General features: G+C 36.9%; 2 protein-coding genes across 3 annotated transcripts; both read left to right on the top strand.

The window, feature by feature from the left end:
- The first annotated feature begins 3,637 nt into the window (after positions 1–3,637).
- Positions 3,638–8,107, top strand: LOC107748687 (26S proteasome non-ATPase regulatory subunit 4-like). The gene is made up of 10 exons (XM_016563620.1): positions 3,638–3,712; positions 4,274–4,414; positions 4,527–4,641; positions 5,662–5,748; positions 5,851–5,919; positions 6,006–6,221; positions 6,313–6,421; positions 6,790–6,903; positions 7,008–7,072; positions 7,485–8,107. The coding sequence occupies exons 1-10, from the start codon at positions 3,687–3,689 to the stop codon at positions 7,656–7,658; spliced, it is 1,116 nt and encodes a 371-aa protein (XP_016419106.1). The 5' UTR covers positions 3,638–3,686; the 3' UTR covers positions 7,659–8,107.
- A 479-nt stretch (positions 8,108–8,586) lies between these two features.
- Positions 8,587–14,149, top strand: LOC107749184 (vesicle-associated membrane protein 2-like). 2 transcript variants are annotated; one of them, XR_001641001.1, is made up of 6 exons: positions 8,587–9,281; positions 10,478–10,595; positions 10,798–10,956; positions 13,201–13,252; positions 13,719–13,836; positions 13,963–14,149. XR_001641001.1 is itself a non-coding variant. In XM_016564288.1 (5 exons), coding segments are annotated over exons 1-5 (348 nt in total). In that variant the 5' UTR covers positions 8,587–9,279; the 3' UTR covers positions 13,736–14,149. The 2 variants fall into 2 exon arrangements, 1 of the variants encoding a protein (XP_016419774.1); XM_016564288.1 differs by having other exon boundaries at positions 13,719–14,149.

The following is a 14,149-nucleotide window of genomic DNA, read 5'->3' as shown; positions in this document are numbered from 1 at the left end:
ACATGAAGGTTAATTTTGTTATGACTTTTTTTTTTGAGTAAATCTGATGAGAGCATCTCATTGGTGAGTTTTCCAGCTCTTTCTGTGTTTAAGACAGCATGCGTCCTAAGAGCGACACAAAAAAAAAGACCAAAAATGATTCCCACTTTGTAAAAATTAAATGCATTTGAATGTTACAGATAAAATAGTTTTTGTATATTCAAAATATCCCACATCCAGGCTTAGTATTTCATGGTTAGTTGCTTTACGATTGCCTTCTTTGAAGTAGATTTAGATTTTTCTCTCATTTAATTCAGATGCTTGGTTTGCCTTTGAAGTCTTTTGAATTTAGTTTTTTTCTCCACTGCCCATACTCCTCCATACTGGACCAATCAACTGTCAAGGTTGCTTGCATGCCATATTCTCTCTTTTCAATGCACATATTGCTGCCATGCCAAGGGTCCCCTAATATGTGTGTGCTGTGTTTGTGTATATAGTTCTGTAAATAATCATTCTGTGTTCCTGTACGTTTTAAACGCTACTAATGTGCTCTTGTGGCACAGCAGCTAACATATGAACGAGTAGTCTGACTGAATGATTGATGTTCCATGACGTCTTCCAATCATCTGCCTTAATGCAGCTATTGAGAGCAACGCGTTGATATAAAAACACTCATTTCTGCTGGATACAGAAATTACATGGCCTCCAAACACTTGGGCCAACATCGAAATGCTTATGAAAAATCATTTCAGATCTACCCATCACAGATGATTTTGTTACACGATTTTCGTTTTTTACTGGCCCTTTCATAAAAACCTAAGCATTTTCTATCATTATACACGATGTGGTGTTTAGACAAGACTGAAGCAATTTGAATTTAAGGAATGTAAGCTGCATTTATATTCTTCTAACTGTTTGTACTGTCGATGGATGCAAAAGGTCATTCATTGCTGATTTCCAACTGACAGGATGTAAAATCCTTTATAACCATGCAAATGATCTTTAATACAGTTGTACTTTTAGACTCGCCCTGAGATGAAATAATCTAAGTGAAGAAAAAAAAAAAAGAAGAAAGAAATGGACACTAATGGGCTTTACTAGGGCACATGTGAACACTTTAGTTTATAGAGGAGCTGGAAAGAAAACCCGAAGAGCCTTCGGCTCAATAAAAGCTCTCAATGAAGCTGCCTTTCTTTTATCGCTTCCATTTGGCTCATAACATTTAACAGAGGAAATGGGTTTTAATGGATCTATCATTTGACAGGCATTACTTACAGTTTCTCTTTGGCTGTTACTCAAACAATAGTCTGAGCTGATGTCAGGGTTGGATGCTTCTGTTACACACAGATCTGAGACTGATACCGCAGTCTTGAAGTATTTAGATGAAGGGCTGACTGTAGTCTTGAACAGTATTGTGTTGTCCCAAATAAAACAGTCGGTGAACCGCATCATGCAGGTTTGGGACCGATGTGATCTTTTGCAGAGGATTTGCTTTTGCAGACCTGAAGAAAATGCAGATAGAATATGCAAAGGAAGTACATTGTCAGTCTTTCACAAGACTGTATTGAAGAACTTTTCTATACAGCTTCACAGTGGATGCAGTATTTATGCATATTCAAGTCGTTTTTAAATGTTTGTTAAAAATGTGTACCTGTGGACAGAAGTTATAGGGTTTGGGTTAGTGGGTATTGTGAAGTAAATTTTGTTTTGTCTTGCTCTTTTGGTTTGAAGCATTTCAGCGACTTTTTCAAGTCTTTCTCAGATGTTACACATTAAATCATGTTACAGAACATTTTGATGATGCACCTTAATGCTGCACAGAACTAAAGTTTATTCTAGAAAAAATGATCTACCCCACAACAAGCTAATATCGCTAAAAACTAGATCTAAACTTACAGTTTGTAATTTGAAAGTAGATCGAGGTTTAAGGATTTGTATCAACGTCGGTTTTGGCACTGATTTTAAAATCAAATATGTGCAATTTTATATTTTCCTAGCATGTTTTCTTTTTTTGGGTCACACTGTAGGTTTTTGACACTTTCTAAACTTTAATCATTTGTGATCATTTGTGAATGTCGGAAAATACCTATATGAACATTTAACTCCAGAGAGCTACAGTACAGTATGATTAACAATGCCCTGATTAACATTTTTACCTTTTATAGTCAATTTCTATCCCCTCTCTGTTCAAAGTTATTGGGTCTATAATGTCTATAAAACCTCGCACACAGTGTTCGTATTCCTTTCACTTTCCAATGTGGTGCTTTTATCTGCTCTGTGTAAAGCCTCTTTTTAATGGACCTTTTAGATTGGAGGTTCTAAAACGTATAACTCAAAAACTGATCTTTGATCAGCTCTCAGTGGCTTCGTTTCACAGTTGGCTTGTGGGGTAGTTTTCTGGAAGCTCAGGAGTCTCTAAGCACACGGTATAAAGTTTATATAGTTTTTTTTTATTTACTCTTCACAATTTAGGCCTCACTCTCATTTCTGCTTCTGTGTGGGGGTTTTTATTATTTATTAATTTGTGTTTATGGACTCAAGACAACAACAATCACTGCTTTTCTCTGACCAACACTCAGTACTGATTATTTTTTTCTATTATTATGGATAAGAATGATGTTCCGCTCCTCTAAACCACACTAAAACATCTTAACATCTTGACTTTAACATCCCAAAAGGGAATCTTTTGGTTTGGAAATAATACAAATGTAATGAATATGAAAGTTAAATTGTGAATGCAATGTGAGCAGTCAAATAGAGACCGCTTTTTCATATGCTTTGTCCAGTGTTTGTATTAATACAGAGAAACAGAAATTTGACACATCAGTCGTGCACACCAGATTCAATGCTGGCAAAGTAGACACTAAACAGACAACCAACCTACTGCAATATGAACGTTTCTGCTATGTATTTCAGTTATTGTATTTATTAAGAAATGTCTTTCTCTCTTCTTCTTTTTTACTTTGTGGACCTGTATGGATTTTGAATTCTCTCTATGTACCGTAGATGATTGTGTGTATTATGTAATCTGGCAGAACGCCGTTTCTGTTATCTAAGTAGTATGTATTTTATTTCAGGTCAGAGGGAAGATGTTGACAATATAATCCATTTTTGTATTTTATGTGTTTAGGGTATGTCCATGATAAATATTCCTATTCGTTATAAATCTGTGAAAGCTGTTCCTCAGCTTTTCTACATGTGAATGTCTGGCGGTGTCAGAAACAATGACTGACAACCGTAAGTGCTTTGAGGTCTATATTTTTACCGGGCCTGTATAAAACTTGTATATAATATGTATATAAGTCACGGAAATGCCTTTTTTTTTTTTTTGTGCGGTGTTTGCAGCCTGTTTCTCCAACCATCTTTCAGTGATGTGGTGATGTTGTTTTTTCACATTGTCTTTCTGATTTAAAAAGAATAAAATATTTTCCAAACCATTGTTTTCCCCTATATTTGTGATTTTTTTTTCTTCCTCATTCAGAATTAAAATAAACTTACACCAGACATACACTGCAAATATAAGTGAAATAAAAACTTTTATCTGAAATGAATACAGGTTTTACAAAAGGTAGTTGAGAATCAAATAGAAAATTCGTTTTTAACCAGACATTATAAACTACGTTTCCCATAATTCCTACCGTTCTACTTTAACCAATGATCGTTCACATACGTGCTTACGTCACGTAGAGCGACAGAAAATTGTCAAGATGGTGCTTGAAAGTACCATGGTTTGGTAAGAAAAAGTACTTTATATTCTTCAAACATCAGATATAGTTTGACAAACGTGATTTATTTGAATTACGATTCAATTATGTGGGAAATTATGTTTATTGGGGGTGAGAGAAAGGTCGCGTTGAGCAGAAGGACAGTTGTGCAGTTTTCCTTAGTCATGATGGAACATTGATCCTGTAAAACAGCTTCTTTGTGTTGACATGTTATGAGAGAACACGTTAGAAAGCGTAAAGTTGCGATTGTCAGGTTGTCTGAGTTGTCATTTTATGAAATCAGTTTCTGTTTAAATCATAAATGGGTTTGGTCCAATTCCTTTGTGATAATCTAGGTTTTTGTATAAGAAACTCAAGACAGGATTTAAAATCCTTGCAGTTTGTGTACTGAAACGCTTTACTCGTGATGGCGTTCTCAACCTTTTATTAACTGACTGTTTGTTACATCTTATATTTAAATATTCAATAGAACACTTACGTGGAGAATTAGGCTTCGTACGATCATTTGCAGTTTCATATTTGGCCAGGATTGTTGAGTGGACATCACAGTGTAAGTTTATTATTTCTAGCGTGGACAACAGTGAGTATATGCGCAATGGAGACTTCTTACCTACCAGACTTCAGGCCCAGCAAGACGCTGTCAACATCATCTGTCATTCAAAAACTCGAAGTAACCCCGAAAACAACGTGGGGCTCATCACTCTGGCCAAGTAGGATGGAGATTTTATTTAGCCTATTTGTTTTATTAACAGGTACAAATGTAACACTATCTATAGACGATACATACAGGAGATCCACTGTGTGTGTGTGTGTGTGTTTTAGTAACTGTGAGGTCCTGACCACGCTGACCCCTGACACGGGCAGGATCCTGTCAAAGCTTCACGCTGTTCAGCCCAGAGGAGTCATCAGCTTCTGTACTGGCATCAGAGTAGCACATGTGAGTCCGTTGGATCATAATTTGTACTTATTTATTTGATTTAATTATCTTGAATGTGTTTATTTCTTAATATTTGCTTTGTATGCATATGTTTATTTTAGTTTTTGTTCATAAAGTCCACAATTTATCATTTACATGACCAGTTTTCTGCCCTCTGCCTGAGCCTTATGTGTTGAATTTTGCTACTGTAGCTTTTCAGCCTTATATCATCTGGACATATTTTGCTATGACCTATTTGAATGTGAAATGGTATTAAATTAAACCTCGGAAGGTTATGCAAATTTTGAGTTATTTTGACAACTTCATTTTTGGACTAGTGAGGAACTGGAAATTTTAAGGTGAAGTATTACAGGATTTTTACATATGACATTTTACTGTTTTATTTCAAAAGATTGAAAATAGTAAAATTTTAAATGTGTGTGTGTGTGTTAGAAATGTTTTTAGAGAAGGGTGCATATTTCAGTATTTGTAATTTAAAATTTAATGTTTAATTTATTGTCTTGCTTGCTGTTTTATATATATATATATGAAGAGTTCAGGTGCAAAAGCCTCTAAGTGCCGTCTGAAATCTTCTTCTAAAATGATCATTTTTATCATGCTCCTATGTGTAGGTTCAGTAATTTCACATTAATGGCAATGAATAGGCTCTTTTCACTGCTATTAAAGCGAAATAACTGAACATAAACATAGGAGCCTGTGTGTGTGTATATATACACACTGGAATTAGAGTGTATGTGTGTGTGTGTGTGTATATATATATATATATATATACACGCACACACACACTCTCTCTCTCTAATTCCACTTATTCCATCTGTCACTGTCGCTTTTGAATAATTTAATGTGGCCTTGCTGAATTAAAGTATAAATTTCTTTCTTTTTTTAAATCATACTTACCCCAAACATTTTAATGGTAGTGTACCACCATTTATTTTTTCTTTTTCAAAATGTCATATAATTTATATTATTGTGTAATATTTAGTTATGCTTCCCATTCGCTCTGCTCCTTCTGTTTCACAGCTGGCATTGAAACACAGACAGGGAAAGAACCATAAGATGAGGATCATTGCCTTTGTGGGAAGCCCTGTGGAGGACCAGGAGAAAGATGCAAGTTATTTTTGTCTTAATGTATCTTGAGTCTATATTTACAGAAGGCCAATACAATATGTTATCACCTGCTCATTTGTGCCTCCAACCTGTCTCACTCAGTTGGTGAAGATGGCAAAACGTTTGAAGAAGGAAAAAGTCAGCGTTGACATCATTAACTTTGGAGAAGAGGTATTTATCACACAGTCCTCCAGAATGTACTTTTCCATGTAATTTTGCTCTCCGCACCATTCAGTTTTTGCCCTTTTGCGTTGCAGGAAGTCAACACGGATAAGCTGACCGTGTTTGTGAACACCCTAAATGGAAAAGAGGGCGTAGGCTCTCACCTGGTAACGGTGCCTCCTGGCCCGAGCCTGGCAGATGCTCTTCTGTCCTCTCCTATCATGGCTGGTGAGGGTGGCACCATTATGGGCCTGGGTGCCAGTGACTTTGAGTTTGGAGTGGATCCCAGCGCAGACCCTGAGCTCGCTCTGGTGAGTAGCACACAGGTTTTATAGGACAAAATTCTCGGCTAGAGATTTTCCACATGATAAATGTCTGTTTTTCCACGTGTCTTTGTTCCAGGCTCTGCGTGTGTCGATGGAGGAGCAGAGACAGAGGCAGGAGGAGGAGGCTCGCCGGGCAACAGTGGCTTCAGCTGCAGAGGCTGGAGTCTCATCACCCACTGCAGATGGTGAGAGTTTAGATGATTATTGAAGACTAGATGGGTTTTCTGGACACCTAGACTAAGGGTTCCTTAAAGCAGCTGGAAGTTTGTGGAGTGATATACACTATAGTTCAGAATTTTGGAATTGAAAGAAATCTCTTATGTTCAGAAATACAGTAAAATCTTTCAAATAATTATTTCAAATAATTTCACATTTATTCCTGTGATGCAAAGCTGAATTTTCAGCATCATTACTGCAGTCTTCGGTGTCACGTGATTCCTCAGAAATCATTCTAACATGCTGATTTGCTCAAGAAACATTTCTTCTTATCATTATCAGTTTTTCATGGGAATTCTGTTTAATATGACCTGAGGTCTTCTGTGCTTCTGTTAAGAGTCTGAAAATGCTCTGCTGAAGATATCGGCGGCTCCTGCTCTGCCTGATTTCAGCCGCATGACGGAGGATGAACAGATCGCGTACGCCCTACAGATGTCCATGCAAGGAGGAGGTCTGTCTCTCTACTCTTCATAAATTCTTATTCTTCATCGTCTTAATTAGTTTTCTTCCCTTTTGACTTATTTCTTTTACACAAACAAATGTCTTTGTGCACAGAGTTTGGTGGTTCAGAGGCCATGGATGTGGACACTGGTGCAGCAGCAGACAGTGAAGCTCCTAAGGTGTGTTTCCCAGCTCTCTACTTTTAGAATGGAGATCAGAATTTAAGACTGAACACAGTCATGTTGTGGGAATAATCGAAAGCAGCTACATATTCTTCATACCCATTATTCAGAAGCTATTGTGAAACAGCCAAAACCACATAAAACAGAAACGCTGGAACATTACATGTAATTAGATTTGCATGTACAGAAGGAAATACCAGTGGTTGCAAGGCAGTTTTAGGAAAGTTATGTTTTAGTCTTTGTTTCTGTCTAAATGAAATGCTGTATGAGGTCCGCTCTGATCTTGCCATACTATAATAATTAGGTACTGCCTTTAATTTGTCAAGTGGTTCATTTATAATCACATACAACTATGTCCAGGTCAAGGGCATAACAGTGCCAATTTAAACTCTGTTTGTGTGTTTTGTAGGAGGATGAGGAGGATTATGATGTGATGCAGGATCCAGAGTTTTTGCAGAGTGTGCTGGAGAACCTTCCAGGTGTCGACCCCAACAACGAAGCCATCCGTAGTGCCATGGGCTCTCTGGCATCCCAGAACAGAACAAAACCACCCGAGGGCAAGAAAGATGATGAGAAGAAATAGAGGGATAAGAAGCGTCTGGACGGAAGACAACGGCAAATAAAACAGATGAAAGGTTTCCAACCTGGATGATGGATAGAGATGAACACAGAATTCATATATGATTAAAATCAAGCAAGAATTAATGATTTAATGAGTTTTTTTTAACAAATGTTAGAGGGAGGAACAACAGAACAGACTAACCACAAAGAAAACTCAAAAAATACTTCTTACATGTAATTGTGAAAAAGTGACATCTGATGTGTAACATTTGGTGAAGCAAAAAAAAAAAAAAAGTCAGACAAGGCTACTTCAAATAGTAGTCCTTGCTTCAGTGTTTATTTGCTAGTTATTTCATGCCACCCAACTATAATTTTCCTTGTGGTTTTTGGATAACTTCTTGTAAAGGTTTCTCTGTTGATTTTGTATCACTATTTTCAGTTCCTTTTGTAATAAAGGGCTTTGTTATGGTTAAGGGAATCTGAAGTATAGCATGTTATTACATGTTTTTTTTTTTTTTACTGCATTTACCCCTTTTTGATTGAAATTCCTTTGGATTTATAACTCATAATTGCTCAAAAACAGTCCCAATTGTTTAAACCTACATATTTAATTCTAATCAGAACAACATAAAATATTGTACAAAAGTGTTTTTTTATTTTTATTTTATTTAACTTAGATAATTTAACAAAAATATATTTTTTTTAACGCCTAATGGTACTCTATACATACCCAGGTCCAAAACATATTTTTAAATATCTGTTTATTTATATATATATATATATATATATATATTAGGACTAAAGCATGTTTAAATGGACAGTGATTTTGTTCTCCCATGTCACATTACTGTTGTATAAACAGATTTGGTGCTACATTTTATCTAACTGATCATTATTATGTTATAAATATTATGCAGCATTTTTCTTTAAAACAGTACTTAACAGCTTCAGAAATCTGTCCTGATGTTTTGATGGACGATGAGATCCATCCCTGCCTCTGCAGGTCATGAGGAAAACAGCATGCGGTGTGAGCGGAGAACCTAGCTCTCACAGAGAAGAAAAGTCTCTTAAGAGAGAACAAGCCGACTCAGCACTCTGAACTCACTGATGTGCCGCAGTACAGAGAGAGAGAGAGAGGATGGGGCTGTGGAAACATGCTGCGCATCATCCTCCTCCTCCTCATCCACATGAGTTCAGCTACAGCAGCGACGCAGTGCAGGAGCGCAGCGCGCGCACATCCACCGCACTAACCTACTAACCCACGCTACAAGACTGAAGAATCCGGCGACAACACACACAATTAACCCGCGCTGCATTCTATATGTAAAGTTTCTCTGATTAATGTCTACATTTTTTACGTTTCAGTGAGCAAACCGGTCATCATAAATCCGTTACTGGAGTTCCCTCAAGGCGAAATTGAACATTTACACATGCGCTCGTGCGTCCGAGCACGCGAGCGCTCTCACTGTCCAGCGCGTGCTGCGATAATGCGCCACTCTCACTGATGACGCGCACCAGCAGCAATCTCAGTCTCTTCATACTAATGTGAACGTCTCTACCTCTTCTTCGCTATTTTGATTTTAATTGTATAACCTTTAGATTTTTCTCCCTTCAGTGAGGCACTCTGAAACAGCTGCTCGAGAATGTAAGTATATTTGCGCAGACTTTATATTATGCTGTTTTTGTTACAATTATAGGCCTATGAAATATAAATTAACTTGCGCTTTTTTATCCTTACATACAGTAACTTTGTAAACAGTTTTCAATCTTAATTTCCCAAGAATTCAGGCTATCTTAAATTTGTTTTGATGTGTTGGGGATTTGTTGTCATGCAGGTGTACAAGATTATGATTATAGGCTACAGAGAGGTGTCTCTTAGCATCAACGACGGTCATGATTAAATTTATATAATTTTACATTTTTGATAGACCAAGACATAAGCTAGACCTCCTTGGTATTGAGGCTAATAAGGATAAAAAATGTATAAAATAAAATGTTTATTATTATTGTTTTTTTATGAACCTCATATCATATAGGCTACATGATTGGTATGGGACGGTGAAAAACTCATATCGGTCGACCACTAATTTAGACTTCCCCCCCCAAAAACAAAAAAATAATGAATATAGTAGTTAAACTTATTGTTAAAAATACAGTGGCAACATTTTAGGTTTTACAGATTTAACTTTATTTTACATTTTAAAACCGTATTTCATTAACTGATATAGCTATACCAACCCATTTCAGTACTGACATCTGTTTAATAACTTTGTAATACACTGATAACCACCAAAAGCAAGTGGTGATGAGAAAGTCATACAATGAACCAAAAATTCATCAACAAACAGCACAAGCTGAGAAGGACATACAGAAAGTGCACTGTGTCATTCACACAAACACTAAACACCGTCATGGTAACACATGAAACGGAAATAATGCAATAAACATTAATTTAACAACATTAGGTGTAACATACAACCCTAATGTACAAAACTGATTAGAAAAAACTAAGACGACGCATAGTTGTTTCAACGAAAAAACATCAAATGTGAAATGTAACGCAGGGAATTCTGGGAATTTATGGGTTTTCACTGTAAATTATACATTCAATCTTAATTTCTCTGTTTTTTCACCGTATATAGTAGAGGAACTTACTGTTAACCAATTAATAGGTTTTTACGGTAGCATTTTTACAGTATTTTACCGTTAAAATCAGTGTCATTTTTTTTTTTCAGAAGCCATATTCTGTGTTTGACACACTGTTACTGGAACATCAAACCATAACTTGTGCACGAGTCAGCAACTTTTTTGAAAGTGTCATGGTTCTCTTTGGATGTTCAGGTCTGCTGCAGATGATGCCAACCCAGCAGGTGCTCCTGGAGGAGCCGGTCCTCCTGCTCCGCCTCCAAACACCACCAGCAACCGCCGACTGCAGCAGACACAAGCACAAGTGGAGGAGGTGAGTATGTGTTTGTGTGTAAAGAGTTTATGGACCAAAAATGAAAGCATTATATATGCACAGGACAGCATGTATGGATACGTTGTGCAGTTTTACTCATACAGCATTTCAAATAACCAAAATACAAATCAGTGCTATTGCAACACAAGTATTCAGTGTCGTTCTTTCTTGTCTCATGTCTTTCTGTGGTTGTGGTCTGCAGGTGGTGGATATCATGCGTGTGAATGTGGATAAGGTTCTGGAGAGAGACCAGAAGCTCTCTGAGCTGGACGACAGGGCAGATGCTCTACAGGCCGGGGCGTCACAGTTCGAAAGCTGTGCTGCCAAACTGAAGAACAAATACTGGTGGAAGAATTGCAAGGTGAGTCATTGTGACTGCATGAAATCAGCTCAGCGCTCATACAGGATATTACGTATGACTTCATCATTTTAATTAATAATTAAGCGAGGGGATTAGATAGAACACCAAATTTAACAGGAAATTATATGATGCACTCCAGTGTTTTTCACTAAAAAATTGTGCTAAAACAAAATGAAATGTAAATATAAATATTAGATGACAAACTTGCACTTAAAAACTATCTGTAATAATTAAGCTTAAGTTGATATAAATATTTAATTGCATCTGCATCTGATTAAGGGGGAAGTCGTGGCCTAATGGTTAGAGAGTCGGACTCGTAACCCAAAGGTTGCGGGTTCGAGTCTCGTACCGGTAGGGATTGTAGGTGGGGGGAGTGAATGTACAGCGCTCTCTCCCACCTTCAATACCACGACTGAGGTGCCCTTGAGCAAGGCACCGAACCCCCAACTGCTCCCCGGGCGCCGCAGCAAAAATGGCTGCCCACTGCTCTGGGTGTGTGTTCACGGTGTGTGTGTGTTCACTGCTGTGTGTGTGCACTTTGGATGGGGTCAATGCAGAGCACTAATTCCGAGTATGGGTCACCATACTTGGCCACATGTCACGACATGTTTAAAGAAAAATAAAGCACATAGAATGACAGCACATAACTGAAAATAAAAACAAATTCAAAACATTAATAAATGCTATAAAAGTATATAAGTAATACTAAAATAACACTTATACTCAGAGCTCCATATAGTGTGAATGAACTAACATGCAGGAGTAAATAGGTCAGTGCTTATTGCTCATGCTATGCTCAGTGATTTTGTTCTGTACAGCTGCAAGTGTTAATTAGTGTAAACTGGAGCCTCTGGGTTTTGATAATCACCTAGTTGCAGAGAAACATGGGACATATCAGTAAAGCTTTTTGTGTACTGTGTGCAGGATAAAAAATCCCAGTATGAATTTCGTTATTATGGCACTAGTGATCTGTAAAGTGAGCTGCCTTGTTAAGGATGTTTTTAAGATTCATGTTTAAGGATTTCTTTTAAAATGTGCTATGAGATGAAAAAAGTAGGTTGTTTAAGTCAGTGGTTTCCAATCCTGGTGCTGGAGAAGCCCCAACAGTGCATACAGTGTTGCCAGATTGGGTGGACAATTACTAGCCCAAAAGCTCACCAAAAACCACCCACTCCAACAAAAAAGCCCAAAACTTTAACTGTCAAAATTATGTGATAGAATATTAGTGCCATGTCAATCAAGGTTGATAAGAACCATTTTTAACTCCTTAAAACAAAATAATGATGAAAAAATAATATAAAAATAGATCAGTTTCCCAGGAAAATGGATAAAATCAGGTCAAATATATTAAATAGAATAACCAAATATGACTAAAATATGCAGGCAGACTCTGTCAAAATGGCAATCAAGAAATTAAACGATACCCTTGAAGAAATGCATGCATCATTTTAAATGTCCACAGTCAGAATAAGCCAAATTATGCAATAATAAGCCAGAATAATGCAAAAAGTGCCCAATATAAGTGATCGGAATAAACAACATAATTTGCAGGTATTTTCACACACCATGACAGTCAAAACTGTGTCATTCATTCATACATACTGTACGATAATCCGTACAACAACAACAATAATGCGCATACCTTCATGTCGCACTTTAACTTCAGACAGAACTGGAGGAAGTCTTTTGTGAAGTGCATTTAATGATGAAAAAATCATATAAAAATAGATCAGTTTCCCAGGAAAATGGATAAAAGCAGGGCAAATACATTAAAGAGAATGACCAAATATGACTAAAATATGCAGGCAGACTGTCAAAATGGCAAAAAATGTACCGATACCCATACCCTTGAAAAAACGCATGCATCATTTTCAATGGCAACAGTAAGAATAAGCCAATTGAAATGCAAAAAGTGTCCAATATTACCATTATTTTTTGCTCATACTCCCACTTGATTTTTTATGATTACATTTATAAACAATCAGACTTCTCATTTTAGCCAGGCATCTGATAAAATGAGCAAATTCCATAATCCCATAGAGTTATATATTCAGTATGTTTTGTTATTTTTCTTTGCTTCAATATTGAGGATTTTTAAGTATTTGTTTGCATATTCTTGAATAATATGATGATTCCTGATACTCAGGATGCTGGATAATTTTATGTTTTGCTTGCTGACTTCCTTCTTGTATTGTAGATTGAGTGATAAATTGTGATTTTAACTATTTTTTTGTCCTCCCTCAGATGATGATTATTATGGGTGTCATTGGAGTCATCTTCATTGGAATCATTTTCTGTGAGTTTTGAATCATTTGAATGGCTCCTTTGAAGCATTTGTTGTTACATTCAGAGCACATTATCATCAGACAACTTTGCCGTTATCTCCTATTATCTAATTACACTAGGTTGTTACAAAGGCAATTATATATTATTATATTGCCTTATAAAACAATTATAAAGGTACATTACCTATTATTAAAAACGAAACCATTTGTAATTCTTTGATCTGAAATTCGGATTATATTTTTACATTTGCCTGGATATTTTAAAAGGCATCAGTGCTGGTGCTGAGACCAGCCATCTATGTGAGTTTGTGTGTTTAGAGGCCAGACTGGACCAGCACCGCACAAGCTCAATAATTCATCGTTACACTCATTACAGTGAATTATTCAGTTGTGTGCAGCAGTGCAGGATGAGGTAAAGAAACACATTTTGCAGTGGACCTTCGTCACAGTCTTCTCCTTTTATCTTTCTTTCTCTAGTGTATTTCTTCTCTTGAGCCGATCCACCTGCAACGAACGAGAAAATGAATGAGTGAATGAAGAAAACACAATCATGAGCTCTGCCCATTTTCCACATCCTTCTCGCTTCAATCTCGAGGTCTCTCCGTTTAGTCATTTTGCACCTTGGTGTGACAGTAATACACAGAAATCTGCTCTCCTTTATCCTCTAGCAGAATGAGCACATTTCAGTTTCTCTCTCTCTCTCTCGTTCCCTCCCTTCCAGAATCTCCTGCATTATTGAAATGTTCTTCAGACACGCAGACATTCATACATGAATGCACAGAGAGAGCAGAAGAAAAACAGACTAAGAATAAGTGGGAGAGGCCAGGAAGAAAGAAATGTGGTGACACTGTCTTGTGAAAGGAGAGAGAGTGCTCATGGGAGGAGGCGTACATTACTGTTTAAAAGTT

This window comes from Sinocyclocheilus rhinocerous, unplaced genomic scaffold, assembly GCF_001515625.1.
Source record: "Sinocyclocheilus rhinocerous isolate Xijiao unplaced genomic scaffold, SAMN03320098_v1.1 scaffold491, whole genome shotgun sequence".
Lineage (NCBI taxonomy): Eukaryota > Metazoa > Chordata > Actinopteri > Cypriniformes > Cyprinidae > Sinocyclocheilus > Sinocyclocheilus rhinocerous.
Note: the sequence above shows the minus strand (reverse complement) of the source record. Positions and strands in the feature narration are given on the sequence as shown.